Source organism: Mirounga leonina, unplaced genomic scaffold (genome assembly GCF_011800145.1).
Source record: "Mirounga leonina isolate KUSES-001 unplaced genomic scaffold, KU_Mleo_1.0 Mir_168, whole genome shotgun sequence".
NCBI lineage: Eukaryota > Metazoa > Chordata > Mammalia > Carnivora > Phocidae > Mirounga > Mirounga leonina.
In genome coordinates this window covers 5,611,094-5,638,973 of record NW_023270426.1, presented here as the reverse complement: position 1 = coordinate 5,638,973, position 27,880 = coordinate 5,611,094, and the positions used below count along the sequence as shown (strand labels likewise).

At 37.5% G+C, this 27,880-nt stretch overlaps 1 protein-coding gene across 7 annotated transcripts in view; it reads right to left on the bottom strand.

Moving 5' to 3' along the window:
* Positions 1 to 27,880, bottom strand: part of DMXL1 (Dmx like 1) — a 134,396-nt gene that overhangs the window by 74,434 nt on the left and 32,082 nt on the right. For 6 of the 7 annotated variants that reach the window (XM_035013968.1, XM_035013970.1, XM_035013973.1 and 3 more), the window contains exons 7-18: positions 27,481 to 27,659; positions 23,107 to 23,296; positions 21,126 to 21,294; positions 17,461 to 17,673; positions 16,371 to 16,624; positions 15,575 to 16,259; positions 15,363 to 15,484; positions 12,922 to 13,011; positions 12,739 to 12,841; positions 9,962 to 10,081; positions 9,446 to 9,667; positions 17 to 1,702 (exon numbers count right to left, since the gene is read on the bottom strand). In XM_035013968.1, the coding sequence (XP_034869859.1) occupies positions 17 to 1,702; positions 9,446 to 9,667; positions 9,962 to 10,081; positions 12,739 to 12,841; positions 12,922 to 13,011; positions 15,363 to 15,484; positions 15,575 to 16,259; positions 16,371 to 16,624; positions 17,461 to 17,673; positions 21,126 to 21,294; positions 23,107 to 23,296; positions 27,481 to 27,659 (4,033 nt within the window). Of the gene's footprint in view, positions 1 to 16; positions 1,703 to 9,445; positions 9,668 to 9,961; positions 10,082 to 12,738; positions 12,842 to 12,921; positions 13,012 to 15,362; positions 15,485 to 15,574; positions 16,260 to 16,370; positions 16,625 to 17,460; positions 17,674 to 21,026; positions 21,086 to 21,125; positions 21,295 to 23,106; positions 23,297 to 27,480; positions 27,660 to 27,880 lie in introns of those variants that run through there. The other variant, XM_035013974.1, reaches the window with a different exon arrangement.

Below are 27,880 nucleotides of genomic sequence, written 5' to 3'. Positions count from 1 at the left end.
CCCAGTTTAGTTTTACCTTGGCTTCTGTCTCTGCTCTCCCCGATATCAGTGCTGGTAGTTGCAATCGTATCTGCTAAGGCCATCAGAGACATCTGCTCCATCCGGCTGAGTCCTGGTAAACTGGAGTGAAGTAAGTGGCCAGAAAGAACCTGAGCATGCTCAGGACCAAAGTAAGTTGGACTGTACTGCGAAAGGTCAATGACCCTGGGCTTGGTATTTTCCTCATCTGTCTCTACCACTTGATGATCAGTCATTAAAGCTGGGATCTGAAAGAGCTCATCGTAACTTTCTTTTGACAACTGGTTTGAGTTATTTAAGGTGCTCTGATTACTAGACTTCTCTAATGATGAGTAGCAGCTATCATCATCTGCCGCAAGTAGGGCGTATAAGGGAAGTGGAGGGACAGAATCTATTTCTGTGTAATCCGTATTTTCGCTTTTGTTGAAAGCCTGGGGGTCTCTGGTAGTGCTTCCACTAGCACTGATAGTGAGAGACCGAAGGCGGCGCTCGTGATTGGATTCAGCTTCATTCAGCGCCACAACCTCCCCAGCGATGCACTTGACAAGGTGAGACAAGATGGCCTTTGCTCTCCGAACTTTGCCAAGGTCCATGAGTTCCAAAAGCTGCAAGGGATGGTACTGAGGTAGAGTTGGGGAAAGAACATGAGCAGCTTCAAAAAGACCTGAATCTTCTGTATCCACAGAAGGATCGAAGGCAGTTTTCTTTCCACAGATTTTCTGTGCAAGACTGGTCATGGATCGAGTCAGAGTTTTCTTTGGAGGATGTAATCCAGAACTTGAGGAGTTGCTCTGTTTTATTAAACTTATTATAGATGGAGTGCTCCCATTGTACGAATCTGTTGTAACAGGTTCCTGTTTAGAAGATGGCTGCCACTGGGAATATACATGCATTTCACAATCCATTCCCACCACCAGGATGCCATCCCGGACCCAGGATAAAGAAACAGGAAAAGGTGGAGAGCCTTCCACAGAAGAAACCAAGTCCATACTTCTTAAGAGGACAAATTTAGAAAGAGGCACAGCTTTAGTGCTTTCCCAGAGAGGAAAGCCTAGGCTTTCCTTACCAGCCTGTTCTTGTACCTTGCCAGCCAGGGGTCCATACATAAAAAGTTTTGATCCAATTCCTACAGTGAGGATATGAGAACCATCTTCTCTAGACATCCAATCTAAGTGAACTAAATGCTTTGTGTTTGATGTGATACTCTCTTTACTGGATAAATACACCTCTTGTTTATTATAAGCCACTAAATTGCTATCGATACTAATACCAGAATCTAACACTGTATTCAATTCATCTAAATGAATCGTCTGTTCAAGGACCCAACATGAACCTCCTGTAGACTCACATTCAAAAATACTGACGTGCATGAGGAAGTCCTGAGAAGACCTACTATTAGATGCAGGCTGCTTGTACGCTACTGCTAACCGATTTGTATGTGCACAGCTAACTTCTACAGGCCTCCCAGGGACGGTTATACTACTATTGCTATGAAGTCCATCTTCGATAAGTAATGGCCATTCTTCCCAAATGTATACAAGATCCATTTTTCCGTTCTTTGATGTGTCAGATTCTCCATCTGTTACTCTGCATCTCCAGAATCTTACTTTCTCATCCGAACATGAAGTTGCCAATAAATAAGGAGCACTGCACATAGGATATATGGAAGAAGAACTCAGATGGCCTAAAATAAAAATAATCTATTAACAAAATGTCAAAGTTGGTTAAATATTTCTGTTTTCATGCACCAAAGGTTTTGGTCTTTGGATCAACTACTGTTAACAAGACAGCCTACATTTAGTTTAAGAGTCAACAAGATCAGTAAAAAGCTTTTAATGACATCAAAAAGGTATACAAAAAGGGAAATATTACCAAAATCTAGAGCTGAAAGAGAACTCTGAGGTAACTTCAATTCCTACATTTTATAGGTAAGGACCCTTGACCAAATGTGCGTAGTATCTTCCACTAAATCAAACAGCTAGAATAAGACAGAATTAGAAAACCTGAATTCTAGTCCTGGTTCTCAGACCAGCATTCTTTTCACCCAATTCTTATAAATTGCATTTTAAAGATACCAATACATTTTAAAAACTGTGTCAACATTTATTGGCTCCTCCTCTTCAGTGTTTTTACTATTTTGTGTGCATCCCACGCTTACCTATGTACTAAATGGGCCCTCCATAACTGAGGGGTATTTGATTCTACTGATACTGCTAAGATTCCTAAGTGAGACAAAACATTTGCTGTCCTTAATGTAACTATATACTCTTAACTTCCTAAACCATCGGCAAGCTTTCTTTTCCTTTAAGATAGTAGTGACTATTTGAGGCTTTGCTAGCCACAGAGTCTCTGCTGCAACTCTTCCACCCTGCCACTGCAGAGCAAAAGCAGGTATACCCAAGAGTCATCCACAGGTGTGGCAAGGTTCAATCAAATGTATTTACAAAACAGGTAGATGGCCCATAGTCTGCCAACCCCTGTTCCAAATTATTAAATATAAATTACTAATTATAATATATAAATGTTATATAGGGACATAATATATAAATGTTATCTAGGACATTTACCCTATTTTAAAAGCATTTCAACATAATTTTAATGAAGTTTTTTTTAAAAGTCCTCAAGGAGTATAGCAGTGTTGCAGAAGGACACAGTGAGCATTGTCCACTGGTATCTCTGAGCTGAAAAGAGACTAGCAGGTTTACCTGCTGCAGAGTCGTGATTAAAAACAAAATTCTTAAGACTACCATTTACTGTATGCTGTTTTTGCCAAACAAAACGTATTTCTTCTCTTTCCCTAGAACTCCTCTTCTTCTGCCAAACTCAACTTGGGCCAAAGTTAAGTAAGAGGACTGTTTCTAGAAATATTTCTCTTACATTTGCCATATGTTTTAACTGGAGTTCAGCAGTGAAGATCATACTATTCTGGCTAAGGGAACAGCTCTGAAAATTGTGTCAATGCAAACATCATTCTTTTTCAAACTTTAACTTTCCTTGCACTGATGCCTCTATTAGTAAAATATACAAAGAAGCAGAATTAAAAGTTACCAGAACACTGTTAATACCCCAGCTCCTGCCCCTTTCTTTTCCCCCGGTTTCAGGTCTTTTCTGATTTGTTTAGAGTATATTTTCTGGGGACGTTGTTACCCTGTTAGCATTTTATTCTCTCATTTATCTATTCTCCTCTGGACAAAATGACAAGACGGAAAAAATCACTTGAACAAAAAGAACAAGAGGCAGTACAGACTGCCAGGGATCTACTCAATACAGACATTAGTACGATGTCGGATCTGGAGTTCAGAATGATGATTTTAAAGATACTAGCTGGGCTTGAAAAAAACATGGAAGTTATCAGAGAAACCCTTTCTGGAGAAATAAAAGAACTAAAATCTAACCAAGTCAAAATCAAAAAGGCTATTAATGAGGTACAATAAAAAATAGGGGCGCTAACTGCTAGGATAAATGAGGCAGAAGAGAGAATCAGTGAGATAGAAGACCAAATGAAGGAAAATAAAGAAGCTGAGAAAAAGAGAGATAAACAACTACTGGATCACGAGGGCAGAATTCGAGAGATAAGCGATACCATAAGACGAAACATTAGAATAATTGGGATCCCAGAAGAAGAAGAAAGGGTCAGAGGGGCAGAAGGTATATTGGAGCAAATTATAGCAGAGAACTTCCCTAATTTGGGGAAGGAAACAGGCATCAAAATCCAGGAGGCACAGAGAACCCCTGTCAAAATCAATAAAAATAGGTCAACACCCCGACATCTAATAGTAAAACTTACGAGTCTCACAGACAAAGAGAAAATCCTGAAAGCAGCTTGGGAGAAGAGATATGTAACCTACAATGGTAGAAACATTAGACTGGCAACAGACCTATCCACAGAGACCTGGCAGGCCAGAAAGGACTGGAAGGATATATTCAGAGCAATAAATGAGAAATATATGCAGCCAAGAATACTATATCCAGCTAGGCTGTCACTGAAAATAGAAGGAGAGATAAAAAGCTTCCAGGACAAACAAAAACTAAAGGAATTTGCAAACACGAAACCAGCCCTACAAGAAATATTGGAAGGGGTCCTCTAAGCAAAGAGAGAGCCTAAAAGCAACATAGACCAGAAAGGAACACAGACGGGGCGCCTGGGTGGCTCAGTTGGTTAAGCGACTGCCTTCAGCTCAGGTCATGATCCTGGAGTCCCTGGATCGAGTCCCGCATCGGGCTCCCTGCTCGGCAGGGAGCCTGCTTCTCCCTCTGACCCTCCCCCCTCTCATGTGCTCTCTGTCTCTCTCATTCTCTCTGTCTCAGATAAATAAATAAAATCTTTAAAAAAAAAAAAAAAAAAAGAAAGGAACACAGACAATATACAGTAACAGTCAACTTACAGGCAATATAATGGCACTAAATTCCTATCTTTCAATAGTTACCCTGAATGTAAATGGGCTAAATGCCCCAATCAAAAGACACAGGCTATCAGATTGGATAAAAAGACAAGACCCATCAATATGCTGTCTGCAAGAGACTCATTTTAGACCCAAAGACACTCACATATTGAAAGTGAAGGGGTGGAAAACCATTTACCATGCTAATGGACACCAAAAGAAAGCTGGGGTGGCAATCCTTATATCAGACAAATTAGATTTTAAACCAAAGACTGTAATAAGAGATGAGGAAGGACACTATATCCTACTTAAAGGGTCTATCCAACAAGAAGATCTAACAATTGTAAATATCTATGCCCCTAACATGGGAGCAGCCAATTATATAAGGCAATTAATAACAAAAGCAAAGAAACACATCGACAACAATACAATATGGGGGACTTTAACACCCCCCTCACTGAAACGGACAGATCATCTAAGCAAAAGATCAACAAGGAAATAAAGACTTTAAATGACACACTGGACCAAATGGACTTCACAGATATATTCAGAACATTCCATCCCAAAGCAACAGAATATACATTCTTCTCTAGTGCCCATGGAACATTCTCCAGAACAGATCACATCCTAGGTCACAGAACAGATCTCAACACCAAAAGACTGGGATCATTCCCTGCATATTTTCAGACCACAATGCTTTGAAACTAGAACTCAAACACAAGAGGAAAGTCAGAGAGAACTCAAATACATGGCAGCTATAGAATGAATAGGTTAACCAGGAAATTAAAGAAGAATTAAAAAAATTCATGGAAACAAATGAAAATGAAAACACAACTGTTCAAAATCTTTGGGATACAGCAAAGGCAGTCCTAAGATGAAAGTATATAGCAATACAAGCCTTTCTCAAGAAACAAGAAAGGTCTCAAATACACAACCTAACCATACACCCAAAAGAGCTGGAGAGAGCACAACAAATAAAGCCTAAACCCAGCAGGAGAAGAGAAATAATAGAGATCAGAGCAGAAATCAATGAAATAGAAACCAAAAGAACAGTAGAACAGATCAACAAAACAAGGAGCTGGTTCTTTGAAAGAATTAACAAGATTGATAAACCGCTGGCCAGACTTACCAAAAAGAAAAGAGAAATGACCCAAATCAACAAAATCATGAATGAAAGAGGAGAGATCACAACCAACACCAAAGAAATACAAACAATTATAAGAACATATTATGAGCAACTCTATGCCAGCAAATTAGATAATCTGGAAGAAATGGATGCATTCCTAGAGATGTATCAACTACCAGAACTGAACCAGGAAGAAACAGAAAACATGAACAAATCTATAACCATGAAGGAAATTGAAGCAGTCATCAAAAATCTCCCAACAAACAAAAGCCCAGGGCCAGATGGCTTCCCAGGGGAATTCTACCAAACATTTAAAGAAGAATTAATACCTATTCTTCTGAAACTGTTCCAAAAAATAGAAATGGAAGGAAAACTTCCAAACTCGTTTTATGAGGCCACCATTACCTTGATCCCCAAAGACCCCATCAAAAAGGAGAATTACAGACCAATATCCTTGATGAACACGGATGCAAAAATTCTCACCAAAATACTAGCCAATAGAATCCAACAGTACATTAAAAGGATTATTCACCACGACCAAGTGGGATTTATCCCTGGGCTGCAAGGTTGGTTCAACATCCGCAAATCAATCAATGTGATACAATACATTAATAAAAAAACAAGAACCATATGATGTTCTTAATAGATGCAGAAAAAGCATTTGACAAAGTACAGCATCCTTTCTTGATCAAAACTCTTCAGAGTATAGGGATAGAGGGTACATACCTCAATATCATATAAGCCATCTATGAAAAACCCACAGCGAATATCATTCTCAATGGGGAAAAACTGAGAGCTTTCCCCCTAAGGTCAGGAACGCGGCAGGGATGTCCACTATCACCACTGCTATTCAACATAGTATTAGAAGTCCTAGCCACAGCAATCAGACAACAAAAAGAAATCAAAGGCATCCAAATCGGCAAAGAAGTCAAACTCTCACTCTTTGCAGATGATATGATACTTTATATGGAAAACCCAAAACACTCCACCCCAAAACTGCTAGAACTCATACAGGAATTCAGTCAAGTGGCAGGATATAAAATCAATGCACAGAAGTCAGTGGCATTCCTATACACCAACAAGACAGAAGAAAGAGAAATTAAGGAGTCGATCCCATTTACAATTGCACCCAAAACCGTAACATACCTAGGAATAAATCTAACCAAAGAGGCAAAGAATCTGTACCCAGAAAACTATAAAATACTCATGAAAGAAACTGAGGAAGACACAAAGAAATGGAAAAACATTCCATGCTCATGGATTGGAAGAACAAATATTGTGAAGATGTCAATGCTACCGAGAGCAATCTACACATTCAATGCAATCCCCATCAAAATACCATCCACTTTTTTCAAAGAAATGGAACAAATAGTCCTAAAATTTGTATGGAACCAGAAAAGACCCCGAATAGCCAGAGGAATGTTGAAAAAGAAAAGCAAAGCCGGCGGCATCACAATTCCGGACTTCAAGCTCTATTACAAAGCTGTCATCATCAAGACAGTATGGTACTGGCACAAAAACAGACACATCGATCAATGGAACAGAATAGAGAGCCCAGAAATGGACCCTCAACTCTATGGTCAACTAATCTTCGACAAAGCAGGAAAGAATGTCCAATGGAAAAAAGACAGTCTCTTCAACAAATGGTGTTGGGAAAATTGGACAGCCACATGCAGAAGAATGAAACTGGACCATTTCCTTACACCACACACAAAAATAGACTCCAAATGGTTGAAAGACCTCAATGTGAGACAGGAGTCCATCAACATCCTAAAGGAGAACACAGGCAGCAACCTCTTCGACCTCAGCCGCAGCAACTTCTTCCTAGAAACATCGCCAAAGGCAAGGGAAGCAAGGGCAAAAATGAACTCTTGGGACTTCATCAAGATAAAAAGCTTTTGCAAAGCAAAGGAAACAGTCAACAAAACCAAAAGACAACCGACAGAATGGGAGAAGATATTTGCAAATGACATATCAGATAAAGGGCTAGTATCCAAAATCTATAAAGAACTTCTTAAATTCAACACCCAAAGAACAAACCATCCAATCAAGAAATGGGCAGAAGACATGAACAGACATTTTTCCAAAGAAGACATCCAAACGGCCAACAGACACCAAAAAAGTGTTCAACATTGCTCGGCATCAGGGAAATCCAAAGCAAAACCTCAATGAGATATCACCTCACACCCGTCAGAATGGCTCAAATTAACAAGTCAGGAAACGACAGATGTTGGCGGGGATGTGGAGAAAGGGGAACCCTCCTACACTGTTGGTGGGAATGCAAGCTGGTGCAGCCACTCTGGAAAACAGCATGGAGGTTCTTCAAAAAGTTGAAAATAGAGCTACCATATGATCCAGCAATTGCACTACTGGGTATTTACCCCAAAGATACAAATGTAGGGATCCGAAGGGGTACATGCACCCCGATGTTTATAGCAGCAATGTCCACAATAGCCAAACTGTGGAAATAGCCCAGATGTCCATCGACAGATGAATGGATAAAGAAGATGTGGTATATATATATACAATGGAATATTATGCAGCCATCAAAAGGAATGAGATCTTGCCATTTGCAACGACGTGGATGGAACTGGAGGGTGTTATCCTGAGTGAAATAAGTCAATCAGAGAAAGACATGTATCATATGACCTCACTGATATTGGGAATTCTTAATCTCAGGAAACAGAGGGTTGCTGGAGTAGTGGGGGGTGGGAGGGATGGGGTGGCTGGGTGATAGACACTGGGGAGGGTATGTGCTATGGTGAGTGCTGTGAAGTGTGCAAGACTGTTGAATCATAGATCTGTACCTCTGAAGCAAATAATACATTTTATGTTAAAAAAAAAAAGAAGAAGAAGAAGAAGATAGCAGGAGGGCAAGAATGAAGGGGGGGAAATCAGAGGGGGAGACGAACCGTGAGAGACTGTGGACTCTGAAAGGCAAACTGGGGGTTCTGGAGGGGAGGGGAGTGAGAGGATGGGTTGGCCTGGTGATGGGTATTGAAGAGGGCACGTTCTGCATGGAACACTAGGTGTTGTATGCAAACAATGAATCATGGAACACTACATCAAAAACTAATGATGTAATGTATGGTGATTAACATAACATAATAAAAATAAACTAAAAAAAAAATACCCCAACTCCTGCTAACTTCACCAATTAAAAAAGATTAAGTACCTGATAACATGGCACTGAAAAGTATTCAAAGTCATCAGTCCAAAAAAATGACAGAGAAGTAGAAAAAAACAAAAATGCACACTCTGACTACAAAAACCAAAGAAATGGGTGATAAAAAGATGGATTTTGTGTTGGTTTTCTTGATACCCTAGAATTGTGGTTCGTGATCTGTTGTGTTCAATCCCAAACGTGGGACCCTTGTTAAAACAGCCTGGTAGGTGCACCCCAGGGTTTGTCATTCAGTAAATCCTGGGGGTAGCCCAAGAATTTTTATTTCTAACAATAGGTGCCAGATAATGTTGATGCTGCCAGTCTGGGGATCACATTTTGAGAACCACTGCCCTAGGATAAAGATGATAAATATATACCAGGACCCACACTCTCAGAATCCTTCAGAGCACACAGCTCCAGGCAGTCACTACCAGTATTATCAAAGTTGGTAAATAAGGCACAACCTCGTTACTATCTCTGCCCAGGAAACTCTGGGTTTTACTGCATAAAGACATCATGAAAATTTGTTTCGGAAATCAATATTTAAGACTACAACTGGCTGACAAATGTCAGAATAATCTGAAAACATAATGAGAATTTATTTAAATTTTCAATATAGGATACTTAAAATAGTGTTTCCATTTCTGCTTCCATGTGGATTTACAAACAGAAGTTGTGCCTCTTCTTAAATACCTTACTAAATATTCATGGATTATCAAGTTTGATTAGTCTCTTTTCACAAACTTTACAAACCTGCTGATGGCTTAACACTTATTATTTCAACTCCTTCTGGCAAATTCAACTCTTGGCTATAAACCATTTCTGAAGTCAGAGTCAACTTGCTGGTACTCTGGAGATTTGCTCTGCAAGCCTGATACTTCTGTGAAAAAGGAGATACGATCTTCTCTGGAGAAGAAGAATAATGTTCTTCCGGCTGCCAAACTGCTTCAGATATTTTTGTATCTACTTTTTCATCTATAAAACATAAGAACCAAAAACCAGGGGGGGAGCCCTGTAAGTATTAAAACTGCTATATTTTATAATCCCAAAGCCTTATGAAGGATGAGAAAACGTATTAATAGGATTCTTTATGGAAAGAAAATCAGAGAATCTGTTTGCTTTTTTAATTAACTGAATAAAACTACAATTATTTTCAGTCAATAAGAACAGGTTTAAAAAATATGTACTGAACTATCTAACCATATATAATTTGTTCATTTAAGCCTACTTAAAGTTCAAAAGATTAAAAAAAAAAAAAAGAAGACTCACCCAATGAGACAGGAATGGACTTCAAATGTAAATTCCACATGTGTAACAATGAACGGTTGTCTTGGGTACACTCTATTACAATTAGGTAGAATTTCTCAGAAAATCCATTAGGTGCGCTGCCTGTTGGTATTAATATTTTTCACTATTAACACGGATAAATGAGACAACTTATTAAATATGCCAAGTTAAAAATGAATGAATTTTTAAAAAATTAAAAACTCTTACCTAAAATTCTATATACAAAGTAGCATTAAGGAATGCAATCAACTTTCTGATCACATGAATTTGTATTAAATTAAAATTTTAACAATTAAACGTATGCTATGCTTTTCATCCCTGAATCGACAGGCTTAAAAAAAGTCACATATCACAGTAATCACTGTCACGTTGTTCACACAGGTTAGACCATAAAAAAATTTCTGAACAGGTGGGAACTATGTGACAGATACTTTATTTTTTATTTTATTTTATTTTTTATAAAGATTTTATTTATTTGACAGAGCCACAGCGAGAGAGGGAACACAAGCAGAGGGAGCGGGAGAGGAAGAAGCAGGCTTCCCGCGGAGTGGGGAGCCCGATGTAGGGCTCAATCCCAGGACCCTGAGATCATGACCTGAGCCGAAGTCAGACGCTTAACGACTGAGCCACCCAGGCGCCCCATATGTGACAGATACTTTAAATCAACGTATCATGATTAAAACTGTATTGCCAAATATATTTCAAAGTAAATAACTTCCATAATGGAATGACCTATTAATGAAGTTTATCTAAGAATCAAAATAAAAGCTGTCATCATTCACCACATTAAGAAAACTTTTCTTAGTCAAAACTGCATCATTTAAGCAGCACACAAGCTGCTCAAAATAAAAACACTGCATCTAAAATATAAAATCAGTGACTCATTATTGCCTGAAAAAAAATTAACTTGGTTTAATGATGTTTTCTTAATTATAAACTAGTTATATATATTAGTTATAAACTAATTATAAACAAGTTTTCTTAATTATAAACTAGTCTTCACTATGTACGAAATTATGTAAAGAAAAATTTTAAAAACTATAATCACAGAATATATAAAAATCAGAAAAATAACCATAAACATCTTAAGTTGTACTGTGTTAAGAAACTAAATGAAAAGGTAACCTTGGTAATATGTTCTGGGTGAGTTAGGCACTTAAATTACAAGAATTAAGAGGAAGGAGAGGATAAGGGATTATGACTAAAGATAAAAGATCAGAGATCGATCTATTTCTGATAATTTTACTAACAAGAAAGAATGTCCTAATAATGAGAGTATTTGTGAAACGTTTCTTTGGTTCTTGATAATTAGAAATGAACACATTATACTTTCTGGAAAACTCAAGAGTTTTCTGGAAAACTTTGATAATGAAGATAACAGTTTTTGAGTAAAAGTCAGTAAGAATTCCCGAGATATTTTAAGAAAAACTAGGAAAAATATTGTTTTAAAGAGAAAAAAATAAATTAAAAATTGAAGAATACTAGAAAAGAAAATGCTAGAATAGATTTAAGATCACAACAAAACTCCACCTAAAGTATAAGAGAGTAATCTCTTTAAAAAAACCTTAGAGAGACTTAAAAAAAAAAAACCTTAAAAATATTAATGTTAATATTTCAATATAAAAAAGGAAAAATAAAGAACACTTTATTGATATAAATAGCCCTTTATCCTGTACCTGACATTTTTATTTTCCACTTTCAGTATCTTTCCATCATTATATTCAGAGCTTACCAAAACACTGTGTTTTGCACAGTTCACAAATTCTCAGGGAAAATGACTAAGTGAAAACAGTGGTAAGAAAAGACATTCAACATAACAGTGCAAACCTCAAAGGAAAAGAAAACCAGAAACACATGGAATTAAGAGTACAAGAGAAGTAAGAAAAATAATCTGGAACAAATACAGAGTGAAAATAGTATTCGTAATGGACTTTTAAAAGCACCAGGCACAAACTGTATGGTTCATTTTTAAGGAAAGACATTTCTCAGTTTGGTTTGGCTCTGTAATTAAAACTGATGACCAAGAGATTTGAGCTTCATTTTGCTCTGTTTTCCTCTATATAAAATAACAGTTAATTTTTAGTGGAGGAGTTTAATTTTTTTTAAATGTTTAACTATAAAAGTATTAATTAAAACACTTTTGTCTTTAAATTATAACTGGAAGTTTTAAGCTACTGCTTTAAATTGTAGATTTCTAAAAGGTCAGGCATCTGTATTATCCAAACCTAACGTTAGTGCAGGACTATATCCATGCAAAGAGTACTCACATACTACTAATAAAAAACATCTCTATTATGCTTTTTAAAAAATATAATTGACAAACCCCTTTAATTTTTTCATGTTTATTTCCTGGTTTAAGAATAAAAAACTACCGGGCACCTGGGTGGCTCAGTCAGTTGAGCGTCTGCCTTTGGCTCAGGTCATGATCCCGGGGTCCTGGGATCGAGCCCCGCATTGGGTTCCGTGTTTAGTGGGGAGCCTGCTTCTCCCTCTGCCTCCGCCTGCCGCTCCCCCTGCTCGTGCTCTCTCTTTCCTGCTCTCCCTCTCTCTCAAATAAATAAATAAACAAAAATCTTAAAAAAGAAAAATCAAAGAATAAAAAACTACTGGTATGTATATGGTAAATAACATCACAAACCTACACAGGAAAATTTTAAGTTCACATAGATGATATGAAACATTATATCAACTTATCTTTATTTACTGTTTAATGTACTCTACGTAATATTTCTCATTACATAAAAAAAACTATTCTTTACCTGCATCAGGTAATATTCTGTCTTTTCCCAGACTTTTCTTCTCAAGGTTATTCAAAATGAAATCTTCTTGAAAAACATGAAGCAGCTGGGTTTTTCTGCCTTGCTGAATGTAAATAAACACCAACATAAGTTGACATATATGTTATTCACTTAATGCTGAGTGGCCAGAAAAATGATACTTACAAGTTTGGTAATGGGATCTAATGCGATAATGCATCCTGGCCTGGCTGTTGACTGCTGACTTACGATGTTAAACACTTCACCAACATATTTCTGTTTTTAAAAAAAGTGGATATCTCCTTTATTAAACAATTAAATTAAAAAATAATTAATAAACAATATAAAATTTCATAGTAGATAAATAATAAATAAGTTCAAGTAGGGCTAAATAAATTCACAAGTTGCTTTCATTATAAACATTCGAGGACTTTACCTTACTATTCATTACAGAGGAATGAGTAAGAGTCATGGGTCAGTTGATGCAGAGAGGAACAAAAGCAAGGCATGGTAATTGTTAGGGGGAAGAATATTTTACATCCATAAATGTGGAAGACTGACTTCAATGTCACAGAAATGTTCTAAGAATCAATGCTTTTTAGGCATTAATTTTGAGGTGAGAAAGATGGAACTTAAGAAACATGTTGCTACACTATTTATGTATGCTGATTTCTCAAGCTACCTATGTCCTGACTGCTCTTAGTCAAGGTCACATTGTTAAATTCGGTCTTCATCACACTTTGTCTATGGGCAGCAGCCTTTGATTCTAGTGATCACTCCCTTCTTGAAATAACTGTCCTCACTGCCTTCCACTATGTACCACATTCACCCCACTTTTAACAGTGGGATGCCCCAGGGTTCAATCCTATCACTTCTACTTTCCTTCCGTGGTCTCATCTAGCCCCACACCTTTAAATTCATACTCTGACAGCTACTTATCTCATGCCTTCAGATCAGACCCCCTCTAAACTACAGACGAGCGTACTACGTCTGTTGGGTGTCGAACAGTCATCTCGAAATTAACATGTTCAACACCAGGCTCTCAAATCCACCTGCTCTTCAAAATCAGCCTCTTAGACATTCTTCCCAGCTTCACTCAGTCGTTCTATTCTTCCTTGTGCTCACACACAAACATGAAGGAGCATCCTCTTCTTCTCATACAAGCCCCACATCCAGTCCAATCCTGCCTATTCAATGTTCAAAGCACATCCAGATGTGACCAATTTTATCATCTTTACCACTACCACTTGCTACCACTCTATGGCCCCTTGATTCTCTCCCGGACTACTGTGAAGCCACTTCTCGTCCCATGTCTGATTTATTCAGCAGCCAGAGATCCTTTCAAAACCTAAGTGAGAGCATATCAATTTGGCATTGTCTTCAATGGTTTCTATGTTATTCACGGTAAAAGCCAAAGTTACCACAATGGCCCAGAAGGGCTTGTAAGATTTGGCTAGGCTAATTTTCTACCTTTATCCCTGACTACTCTTCACCTCACTTACTCTGCCCCGGCCACAATGTCCTCCTTGCTGCTCCTTTATATACCAAACATGCCCGGCTGTTTCTCTTCCTAAAATACTCTAAATATCCACATCCATATCCTTCATTTCCTGCAGGTCCTTACTCAAATGGTACCCTTCCTGTGAGGCTTTTTCTGATCAGCACCTTACTTGGCATTCCCTTGTACAACATGGTTTCTCTCTATACTATTTATTAATATATTTTTACCTTTTTTTCTATACCCCCTTCACTAGAATGTAATCTCAGATTTGTGTGTTCTCTTCACATCTCAATTCCCAGCACTTAAATACTACCTGAAAAATAGAAGGCCCTCAATAAATATATGTTTCTACTATAACACTATTATATGTGTTTTTGAAAAACCTTGCATTCTGAAAAAAACACAAATTAAAAATAATTCAGGGAAAGATAGGATTGGGGCAGACCACTGACACTTGTGCAGCTGTAAAACCAGAACATTAACAAAAACATTAACTGGTAGCTAAGGAGATGGCTTGAATCCCCTGAACAAGAAGCTCAGCATGGCTGAAGGTAAGGGATATTTAAAAACACCAAGACGAAGAGTGGAGATAGTAGCTTGCTGGAGGTGCTAAGACAATGCAGACGGTGGGTTGCTATTAGCTGTGCACAGGAAGAAGTGCCGCCCGTCACAAGACAAAGGCTTTGCGATGGTGTTGCAAGGACTCCTGACTGTACTGCAACCAAGCTGAGAGCTTTTTTCTTCCTTGATTCTCAAGATAAAAATTCTACTGCTGTTACTCCAGCTCCCATTGCCTTGAAAAAAACTGCAGATGAACCAACGTAACTTCCACATTTATACTGCCAGTAGTCCTCATTTATCCTTGAGCAAAGAAGCATTAGAGAAACATATATTGTATGACACTAGACTCTGTTTTTGGAATGAATGAAAGAAATGGTTTCTTTTTAAAGAAGCTAAAAATCGCTGTAATGGTACATTGCAAATGTGAAAAAAATAAAGTAACTAGAAAATATACATCTTTTTATTACAAATTATAGGTCACAATTCTAGAACATGCCCAAAAAGTATAAATTAAGTATCTAAAAACCTCATACTATACACTTAATTTTAAAAGCTATTTACTTACAGAAATTTCAGGATTGGAAAGCTCATACAGAAGTTTCTTGGCATCAATAACAGCTTCATATAATCTCAGATATTGCCCATCACTTGCTACAAAGCATGCACTAGGAGAGTTGCAGTATGCACCTAGAAAGTATTCACAAACATTTAAAATTTAACCCTGAAATGATGATACCGGAAAATCTCAATTTCTTAAATAAAAATCAGAAAGCTTACCTAGACAATAACTGGGTATAAGAGTGGGCAGCCATGCCACATTGGAAAATGCAGAAACATGTAGAGAATTAATCCGGGCAAGCTCAGAAACACCTCCAGAAAAAGACAATGGCCCAACTGGATCAACCCTCCAAAGAATAAGCTCACTATAAACTGCATTGGGATCCTGATACGTCACATCAACGCTGCTTTTATTCTGTTGTGCCAAGGAACATTCTTCAGTATTTACAGGATCACAAGGTTGCTTCTGGTTATCAACATCTGGTGTCCTTAGTGCATTATGGTGTGACGTTGTCAGCAATAATGGTAACACGGAGTGGCAAGCTAAATCATTAAGATGAAAGCGATGACCACAGTATCTAGATTTGTGGGAAATACTGAGAACTGTAGAAAAAGCAGATTCTTCAGCAAAACTGACCAGCCACTGATTCAGAGAGCCATCAGCGTGCTTTGAAATCATCATAACATTAGGGGTAAAAATACTCAATTTTAAACTGTTAGTTGATTTACTGTGGCCGGAAGAGATAAGCATTGATGTAGACCGTGTGAGGCTAGAAGGTTTCTGTTTCCCTTGCTGAATAGCCAAGTCAACATTCTTGGTACAGGCATACATCACTATGCTTTTACAGAGAGAGTTCGCATCACCCGTGGGAAAAGCTACAGGAATTCTGGAAACAAAGGACACCTAGAATTAAGAAAGTAAGCATTAGAACATATGAAATAATACAAAGAAGTATTACAAAACTGTACCCACATTCAATAAGAAGCAGCTCTCCCGAGATCATAATAATAGTACCTGGACTTGACGAAACATACCAGGCTGGTATTCGTCCAGCCAATCCACATGCCAAACTAGCAAAGAGCCATCCATGGGATGAATACTGAAGAGCATGTCTGCATTTTTACTCCATTCAGACAGAAGTACTTCAATCTGATGATCAATGGCAGCTGATGGTAACGGTACAAAACTTGAATTTGGTACTATTTTATCACTGCCCAATTCCTTCTTTTCATGATTTATTTTCAGATCATCCACACCATCATCCATTTCTATAAGCAAAAGAATTCATGAACCAAGTAAATACAATCAAGCTATTAAGAAAGATCTTTGTAAATGCATTCAAGATGAAAAACGTAATAGCTTTCAAATAAACAAGAAATTGGCTCCCCTTTAAAAATAACTTCGCTCCAGGGATATAAGGCCATTAGAGTTAACTCAGCAGTCAGACGGCCTATAGGACTGAGTCAGTGGATTAACGATAGAGGACAATTACTGGACTGGAGAATAGGTACACTGGTTGTACCACAATTTACTCAGAAGTAAAACATACTACTTCCCTGGACCTTAGTTTTTCTCAATGAAGAAGGCAGAATTGGGTCTATAATTCTGGGGTGAATTATTCAAATATATTATTGGAGTGTAATTTGTACTTTCTTCACATTATTGGATTTTTTAAAACCTGAGTCAGCTACACTAGAGATGCTCTAGGTACTTGCACTTATAACTGATATGACACCTTAAAGAAACTATTTTAAAGGAATACATTTACAGTGTCCAATTTCCAGATTTCCTTCAATACATAGGTAATTTCTAACAAGCTCCCAGGTAATAATGCTACTAGGCCACAGATAGTCCTTCAAGTAGCAAGGCCTTAGGGGCTGACGGAAGCATAGGCATGGAGAATCCTGAGCCTGCATCAACCAGTAAAAGCAAGCCACCGGGAACAGGAACACCAACCCTGGATTATTAACTGAGCTAGTCCAAAGTTGTATTAAGCCACTGCAATTTTGAGTTTCCGAAGCTAGTAGCTAGTCTTACGCCAATATAAAAATCTTAGCTATTGTCAATAAAACTTAACATATTTTTATCCTTCTTAAAGCCTTACCTTCATCAGATTTTACATCTGCCTGATTAGAGTCTTCTACACTGGCCTCAGAAGATGGTTGTTCAAAACTTTTTCTGAGTTGCTGTAAAAAGACTTCCATGGACAAAGTAAAATGCAACTCTTTATTGTTCAGCCAGTGTACCACAAAAGGCCCGCTCTTCTCATTATTTTCACTTAGACTTAGAGATGTGATAGAAGGGAGAAGTGGAATGTCTGTTAAGAACAACAACAAAACACATAACACACAATTAATATTTCGATCATTCCAGCAATCAGAACGTACACGTCTCCTATTTTTACCACTGTCACATTTATTTTTAAACCTCTAAACGAGATTTTAAGTAAGATTCCCAATACAATGTTTGCCACGGTTATTATTAATGATAACAGCTTTTAAAATGGTAAATTTAACATAACTATTATAAAGGAAAACAATTCTATATTCTAGGTCACAGACTGTAATTTATCTATATATACATATACAGAGATTTTCTTTAGTTCAAAAAATATTCTCATTAAGAAATAAATCTGTAATTTGTAGACATGTTAAGAGGAAAGTCTCCTTAAAAATTTCTCCAAGAAAAATGCCATCAATATGTAAAGGAATGTGACTTATTTACCTCTATTTTAACGACTTTTTAACTTAAATTTTTAAATGACCTACCTAACTCTAAGCTAGATAATGCCAATTTATTAGCATCAAGATTCAAGTTGGAAAGCAGAAACTGAGATCCCCATCTTACACTCAAGAAAGGCATTCAAGACAAAACCAGGTAAAAAAAAAAATTCTTCCTTGGTATTATTTTTCATCTAATTGCTAAATTAAGTATACTAAAGTATAAATTCAGAGTAAATTGTGACAAATGATAATCCCTAACTAATAGAGAGGTGAAAAAAAGTTTGTCTATCATATTAAATCAAATATAAACTAGATCATGCTGGTATCTGCTGAACAGTAAAGGCTAAAATGGATTCAGGGAAGGTAAACTATTTTCCACAAACAAATTTATTGATTTTTGTTTTTAAAGGAGAAGAGAAATAATTTGACTTAATTACCTGTCCGAACAAGGTATCAATTGTTAGACACCAATGAAAAACAGTATTATAGGAGATGGATGATAAAGGAAAGCATAAAAGAACCTTTCCCCTATCCCTTCTGTTGGAGGCAAGTTCTAAGAGTTGATAGATATATCCAATCCAATCCGAGCTCTGTTTATAAATGCACATTCATTACTGTAATTATTTGATTAGTATTTATCTATCCCCTTCCTAACAATAGGCTTCAGGAGAGCAAGGATCACACCAGTTTCCAACACCACTATGCCTTCAGTTCCTACCACTATCTCTAGTTGCTATTTGGTTGGCACAGACCAAACACTCAGTAAAAGTCCTGAGGGACCGTACTGCCAATCCTATTATCCCTAGGTGGATATACATTAGTGCCAGGGAACCAAAGAGTGCCCTCAAGAATCCTATTCAGTATGATGTTCTGATTTTCAAGTTACATTCAACACAAAAAAGATCAACGATGCCTCTAAGAGACCACAGGCCTACGTGTTCAATAAGCAAGAAGGAGAGGCGAGGTTAATGCAGGTTTTTAGCAGCAGCATTCTCTGTAAAAGGAACCTTAAATTTCTTCTATCTTCTGACCTCAAGGAATTTTATTAAAGCCATTTTTTATGAGAGATCTTCAGGGGAAAGGGTATAAGAACTAGAATTAAAAGAACATGCTCTTAGGAGCTCCTCTCCTCTATTTCTATTGATGGGCAAATAAGTGAAGCTCTATCTGAAAGTTTGGCCTTGAACAAGAAACACAGCATCCAGAAAGGTCATTCCTAAAGGTCTAACTTAGGGAAAGGAGAGCTCCACAGTGTCTAATCTAGCTGCTACTGATATTATTCTGCTTTGATTTGTTCTACGTATATGGATTTTCCTTAAGGTCCTATTAGCTAAAGAAAGATTTTAGAATTTTCCTTATTGGAAGGTCGTCAGGGAGATGCTACACTGGAACTCAGGGTTTATTTTTCTGTAACCCCTCAGCCTTTTCCATTAAAGGTAAGAAACCAAGCTTTCTTTATTCTCAAAATGTTGTCCTTTATTCAGAAGAGACTTTCACAACAACATCAGTAGTCTCAGAGCTGCCTCTGGGTATTACAAGCACTTGCCAGTGTATGTTTTTTGATAAAGGTAAGGGTATTTCCCAAGCTTATATAAGGTTTTCCTAAAAACAGTTCAATATCATCCCCTTTCATTTTCTTGGCTCATGGATTCTTTTAGAGCTGGGACTGTTGTTAACCAAATAAAAGCCAAGAAAATTAGCAAGCACTTTTTATTCCTAGTGGAAGTATCTCTACCCTTAACTTACCAAAACATTTCTCTCTTTGATTCAGGTAACTAATGAACCACATTTATTGCTGTTTCCTTGAAGAATGTAATAGTACTGCAAATCCAGGGAGAAAAACCGTAAGATACTCTTAACAATAGGAAACAAACTGAGGGTTGCTACAGGGGAGAGGGATGGGGGGATGGGATAACTGGGTGATGAATATTAAGGAGGGCACGTGATGCAATGAGTACTGGGTATTATATAAGACTGATGAATCACTGAACTCTACCTCTGAAACTAATAATACACTGTATGTTAATTGAATTTAAATAAAAAATAAATTTAAAAAAAATAAAGAAATGGAGTAAAAAAAATAGGTTATGCTTACTTCATGCGTAAGAGTATCTCCAAATATACAAAAACTCAATAGTGGTTATCTCAGGGGAGAACAACTAGGGTCGGGCAGAGGTGAAAAGAGGCTTTCACTTTCCACTTTCTGTACAGATGGTTATTTATCATGTGCAAATACTGTTTTTAATCTTTTTCCCAGTAATACTCTAAGGTTCCTCTTTAAATACCCCAAATCTGACCACCTGTTTTTTTAAACTCACAGAAAACATTTACTGAAAGATGAGCACTTTAAATCTTCAAATTCATAGATAGATCCAGATATTCTAGATTTTTTAAATCTAATAGTACATATTTGACTACTGAGGTAAGTTTCTTAATTCTTCCAGTTATAACTGCTACATATTTCTGCCTTATTTCTGGAAGGCCACCTAAGATCAAGCATTAGACACAATGGTTTTATTTATTTTTTAAAGATTTTATTTATTTATTTGCCAGAGAAAGAGAGAGCACAAGCAGGGGGAGTGGCAGAGGGAGAAGCAGGCTCCCCGCTGAGCAAGGAGCCTGATGCGAGGCTCGATCCCAGGACCTCGGGATCATGACCTGAGCTGAAGGCAGCCGCTTAACTGACTGAGCCACCCAGGCGTCCCTACACAACGGTTTTATTTTAAGAACTATACAATAGTTAACAAAATACTATTCTATGGTGCTAACCTGTGAAGTATTAGCTCAAATCTCAACTTTTGAATAAACTAAGAATCTCAAATGACTTATTAAGATCTTAATCAGAAACCAAATCATAGCTTTAAAAAGCAAACAAGTAAACAAAAACCTATGTTTAAGTAATCAGTGAGCTGGCTGGCTATAATGAAAAGTTAGATAAGTAAGTTACCTTCAATTTTTTACTTATTCAAAACTAGAAGTAAAATGTCTCTGTTATAAAATTAATTTACTCAAGTCCAAGAACAGTTGTTGAACAGTGTTCTATTACCCGTGGCTGGGTTGATGCTGGCGGCAATATGAAAGTGGCAAAGTGCGTTGGCATGCAGCGGAGCATTTCTGTGGACATGATGAGGGTCCTGCTGGTGTGGCAGGTATCCGGTATGCGCTACAACAGCAAGTGATCTCCTCCGACCTCTGCGAAAATGTCTCAGATTTACCTGTACCAATAAACACAAAGTAACACCAGTGGCTATAATGTCATAAGCATATATATATAAACATATATATATGGGCTACAAAATGATTTTCAGACATTATTCTCTATTTCATTTTTCCATTTTAATTAGCTCATTTTTAATTCTAGTATAATTAACAGCATCACATTAGTTTGAGGCATACAATATAGTGATTCCACAATTCTACACATTATTCAGTGCTCATCATGGTTCAGTGTGCTCTTAATCCCCATCACCTATTTCACCCATCCCCCCACCCTCTGGTAACCATCTCTTCAGTTTTTTTGTCTCTTTTTTTCTTTGTTCATTTCTTTTGTTTCTTAAATTCCACATATGAGTGAAAGCATATGGTATCTGCCTTACTCTGACTTATTTCATATATACTCTATTTCAGATGAGTTTATATATACAAACATCTTTCAGTACTTTTGTGCAGGAAATCTGAAATCTGAAGAATAAGCTTAGACCTAAACTGCCTAACTTCTTTCAACCATCACACAATACTTCGCAATTTTTATTTGGTTTATTTTTCTGATAATTTCATAAAACAAAAGTTCACAACAATGTGTCTGTGGATAATGATGTCTCTATGCATACTGTCTCCTTTGTGTCCAGTTTACTCCTTATGACGATAAAGCACTGAACAATACTGACATCATACATTAAGATGATATTTCAAGTATCATGGCTGATTCGTGAAGCTTTTTCAGAGATCACTTCATTTGACCCATAAGGCAGAGTGCTGATATTTGTTTATTCTCATCTTTCATATGATAAAATAGTTTCTACAGAACACAAGGTCACCTAAACACAGAATGAGAGTCTTCATTCCTAGTCAAGAACCTCTTTCAGCTATTATTACACATAACCATTCTATCAGTTGTAAGTCTCCAGGCAATATATATTTAATTATATTCTGAGCCCTGAGAATACTCTCCAAATTTGACAAATAGTTTTTCCATAATCATACAAAGCATTCAAAGACAAATCACTTTTAGATCACTTTCTGTTTTCCATATCAAGAAAATAAGAATCTGTATTATTGGTGTATGTTCAATTAATCTAAACATCAAAAATTTACTTTTACTTTCTACACTAATCAGTAAAATAAATACTTCAAGGGGCACCTGCATGGCTCAGTCAGTTGAGTGTCAGACTCTTGATTTCAGCTCAGGTCATTATCTCAGGGTCATGAGATTGAGCCCCTGGTCGGGCTCCATGCTGGGCATGGAGCCTGCTGAGGATTCTCTCTCTCCCTCTCCCTCTGCACCCTGCCCCACCATACTCTCTCACTCTCTCAAAAACAAAACAAAAACAAAAATAAAAAACCCACAAAAAACAAACAAAACAAAAAACTTCAAGTTCCAGAAGGTTCTAAAGATAACAAATCTAGAACAGAATCTGATAAAACTATTCAAATCACTCCTGTAATTATGACAGGACAAAACACCCCAACCTCTAAACAAAGTAAAAATATAAATTATTTTTACAGTCAAATCTTTGCATTTTCAGATTTTCATTTGTTATTTTAGCTAAGTGTAATCTTCCTTTTGTTACCATCAGTTAACCTAAGATTAACTTCATAATTATAAGTAGTTTTATGCTCTGAAATACTTCAGCATATTTTTCGAACCAAATAAAATAGAAAGTTTTCTGAGAATTGTTTTTCTAATATATATTTTTTCATAACTAACCATATAATTTTGAATATTAATTAGGATGAATGTTACAAAATAGGCAATGTACAAAACGTTTTAAAACTTGTAGGAAATAACATCTAACAAAAACACTTACATCTAAAGCATTTTGAACTCGTTCTTTACTGGAAGCATTTCTTCTGAAGTTATTTGTTAAATTAATTGGTTCCGCCCAATGGTTGCAGTCACCTCCATATAGCAAACAATCATTTGGTAAAAATGTCTCTACCCAAAGACGACATACATTATCTTTGCAGCAAGTCAACAATACATTACATACAGAAGCCCTGAGGAATAAAAAGATTTTAGAGGCAAAAATATAAATCTCACACAATATAACATTCTATAGTGCTTCTGTAATTAATTAAATGCCCACAACAAAGGTACCGATGATGAAAATGTCCATATACATTTATGCAATGTATTTAGTCAAAACCATTAAAATTGAGTGGGTATTTGATTTCATCACAGCAAATACCTGCTAACCCATTTCTTTTCTGCCTAGAATTTGGTAGTTCTTATTTTAAGAATCTAAGATTCTTCTTACAGCCAAAGAACAAAGACCGAAACAATGCCATAATCCTTCAGTTAATAAGCAAGGAAAAAACCTACATCTTCTTTTAAAATATTCTGATTTACTCAGTGGATGGTTACCATTCGGATTTCTTCATAATGCTTCGTTTTTACTTTCTGTAAAGCTACACGCACACTAGTCAGTAACAAGTTACACTATTTAGTACATTTATTCTCTCCTTGCTTAACATTTGCAAAAAGCAGTGATTACATGAATAGAAAAATCATGATAAAATAATTATTAGCCACCTCCTTCCTTATTCTTGACTTCTAGTGAATTCAGTCTTTCCAGTCACAAAATAAAAGCAAGATCAATTACCTACATATTAATAAGCATCAGGAGCTCAAAGGTTGAATCCCCATCAACAAAGACTACCTTTTATTGGGTAACTCATCAAAAAAAAAAAAAAAAAAGGAAAGAAAGAAAAAGAAGTCACAATATCCCATAGTAGACACATATTCAAACATATCAGATTTAAAAAGAACAATCAGTACAAGGCTTCTATCAAATAACTCAGTAAGTTAAAGAAAAATAAAAAGGAAATAAAAATATTCTGTAGTAGTCACTTTGTTAAACATATCTGCTTGATTAAAAAAAGATCTCTAACAAAGGGGAAGAAAAAGGAAACCAGCATGTTTTGTGTGGGGTGCTCTCCCCTTCAGCTTCCCTCCTCTGCTCTCACCTCTCCCTTCCTCACCCCTTCCTCTGCCTACTCTCCTGACTTTCTTCCCTTCCCATTCACTCTCTGAGCCTCCTTCCCTCTGTGCTCTCCCCCCAAGTGCTGTTTCTCAGCCTCTCCAGGCCACTCTCCCTTTCCACCTCTCCCCACGTGCTAGGGCCCCTTCTCCTCTTTTCCTTTCTCAATCCTGTTTCTCCCTCCTTTCCCTACCCTCATGTCTTTCCCTCTTTCACTTTTTCTCTGTCCCCTTCTGACTTCCTACCTCCTGCCTTCTCTCCGCATCTCTCTAGCACATTCACATACACAGAGGAGGTGACAGGAGATTAAAAGTAGGCAATCAGAAAAAGAAGAAAATACATCAAAAGGCAATATGGAAAGCTGAAGGTTCACGGTGCCCATCTGTAACTGGCAGAAAGGACAGGCTTATGAAGGAAGGGCAGAAGGTAGTAGACTGAAAGAATGAATAGACAGCAATCAGAAGAGGCAAAAGCAACAAAACAAGCAAGAAAGCAGCACAACGTGGAAGCCTGGAGAGGGCTCTGACCTGGGAGTGAGGGCAGCCCCAGGTGACTCCCCTCAGGATACTTACAATCAATACAAGCAGCTCCCAGGTAATTTAAGGAGAGCAGGGAAGAAATACCCTGCTCTGTCTGAGGCATTTCTCTGGCAATACCTCCCTTCCTTCCTTCCTTATCAGGGTACCTGATTTTGTCTTCAATGGCATATCATATTTAGGTATAACTGTTCCCTCCCTCAAAAGAAAGCTATAACCCTATGAAAGACAACCAGGTGATGGTAAGTGTGCAACACCTGTCCTATCTTGATGTAACAGGCTAAGATGGTTTTGAAACTAGCCGTCTAGAACTAACTTTTCGGATGTTTTGGGGAGGGAATAACAAACCTCCCAATTTATCCTACATTCATCAGTGTTTAGTGAAGAAGTATATGCTCATTACAAACACTTCCCCATTCTTCTCTCTAGAGCAGTGGTACCTTGCACCAAGTATTACCATTTGGCTAAGTATCTTAATTTCACGTGAAAAACAAAGCACCTGTAAGCCCAGTGAGAACGCCGTATCAGAAAGAGCAATGGTTTTTGATTTTGACAGGATCTCTGTCATTCTCATGAGAAAGGGTCAGCCTTCCCACCATATACCTGCAGGCAGCTGGTAAAGCAAAAATGAAACCTAGAAGAGCTCGGGGAGATTAGCTGGTTCTTCTTCTTTTTTTTTTTTTTTAAAGATTTTATTTATTTATTTGACAGAGACACAGCGAGAGAGGGAACACAAGCAGGGGGAGTGGGAGAGGGAGAAGCAGGCTTCCCGCAGAGCGGGGAGCCCGATGTGGGACTCGATCCCAGGACCCTGGGATCATGACCTGAGCCGAAGGCAGACGCTTAACACGCTTAACGACTGAGCCACCCAGGCGCCCTGAGATCAGCTGGTTCTTAAAGGACATGGACCAAAAGTAAAATTCTTGAGACCTCTACAAGATACTCTATCAAACAGAAAATTCTAGTTCTATACCACAGTTCCTTATGCTGCAGAACTTAGTTGGCAGAGATAAAATGAACACAGCCAGGAACAGAACTGGTACGTCTCACTGGTGTTGTCAGGCATTTGTAACTGCCCAGTGTAAGGCATCTACTTCTGCCTCCACTGTGATCACCTGTACCAATCCTGCGTGAACTAGGTCAGTAACAGATGTGACTGTCCTCTCTTAAAAGATACAATACTTCATAAATCTCTTTTTTAGTACTCTTGTGGTCTAACCATGTGCAATGAAAACACTTGCCTGTATCAGAAGAAATCAGCCTCTGAAATAATGTAATCTTCATGGTTTGCGATGACAGTTACTTTTATTGGGGCCATTTACAACTTTTAAAAGGAGAATTAACATATGCCACAGCTCATTATATTCTAAACAGATTTTTATATATGTGGGCAATGATCTCAGGGGTACTGGAGCAATCGTTCTCAAAGTGAAGCAGGCTTTTGCTAACAATAGATTATCCACACCACTCTCCCTTAGCCCAAAGATTCAGGCACATCCTCCTAACAATAGAACCATTACTGTTCCTACAGTGTCCTACTCCTATGCTTTATTGGGCTGGTAGGCTGGGGTAGGAAGAATAGTACCTATGGAACTAGAAAAAGCTCAAAAAAAATCAGGTAACAAGGATGGAAACATGTCATTCTACATCTGTCTAAGCCCATACAGTGTACAACACCAAGAACAAACCATAATCTAAACTATGGACTTTTAGGTGCTAATATGTTGATGCAGGTTCGTCATATATACCACTCTGGGGGAGGCTACCTATGCATGTGTTAGTGCAAGGGATATACGGGAAATCTCTACCTTGCCCTCAATTTTGCTGTGAACCTTAAACTATTCTTTAAAAATCAGTCTTAATACACATTTTGTAAAAAAATTAGGATATACTCTGCTGGCTCAAAAGAGCAAAACTAAAGTCAACAAATGACCCAGCTGTCCTACTAAATATCAGTGACAAAAGGTTAAGGGAAAAACCGTACTGCTCCATGGTGTGGCCAAATTGAAAATGGCCATGAAACAAAAAGCAATTTCTACCTACACTTAAGAAACAGGTCTCTGTGCCTTACTAAGTACAGGCAAAAATTCAATGGGATATCAGGTCTTGCAAGGGTCACAGGAAAGAAAGGAGGTATTGACAGGTGTGCATGCACATGCACATATAGGTTAAACTAATACCTAGTTCAGGGCATAGTAATCTATTACCACACTCTCTTTTCCACAAAGATGTTGGATACAGTTAGAGAAATGTTTGAGGCCTCACGGTATATCCTCTCAATAAAGCGGTTAAAAACAAAAAGGAAACCAGAGGAGATACAGAGAAGGTACCAGATTAGGGAGTGAAATATGAAAAATTCCACACAAATGGCAATATGGGGAATGACTAAGAGACGAAAGAATAGGACACCTAACAAAGAGAAGGAAAGATGTACAATTCTGTCACTTAAAGACATCTAAGATGGAGGTAAAGTATCCTTTCACATGGCTCTCCTCTGAGGTGTCAATCGTAGCTGACCCATGGCTAGACATCTGCAGGCCAAGGACTATCTAATATTACTAAAATCTTCAGAGGCAAAAGTCCTATAGCTATTTAAAGTGAGAAGAGCAGTCAATGTCAAAATGACATTCTCTTAATACACAGACAAAATGACTAAATCGCTGACCTAGGCATGTATTTGCTTGTTTTACGCCAGGAAAATCCATTTACAGCTCGAGGATGGGCCAGATATACAAAGGAAAAGTCCATTTCTCCTTGGGATTGTTTTTCTGAACTTTTATCCGGAGAGGTAACAGCTGTCCGCCAGTTTTCTACATTATACCATACCTTTAAAAGACAGTCATCCTAATAAAAAAAAAAAAAAAGAAAAATATCCACATCAGAATTAAATTAAAGATTGTCAAACAGCAAAGGTAAGAATTTTCTCCGCAATCACAGAAATTTAGGGATGGGAGGAATGGTGGGGCACGGAGGAAATGAGAAGAAAATCTCTAATTCTGATACTTTTCTATCAGCATTCCATAATTGTGCTTTGAGAAATAAAGTGTGTGAATGTATACTTTGCA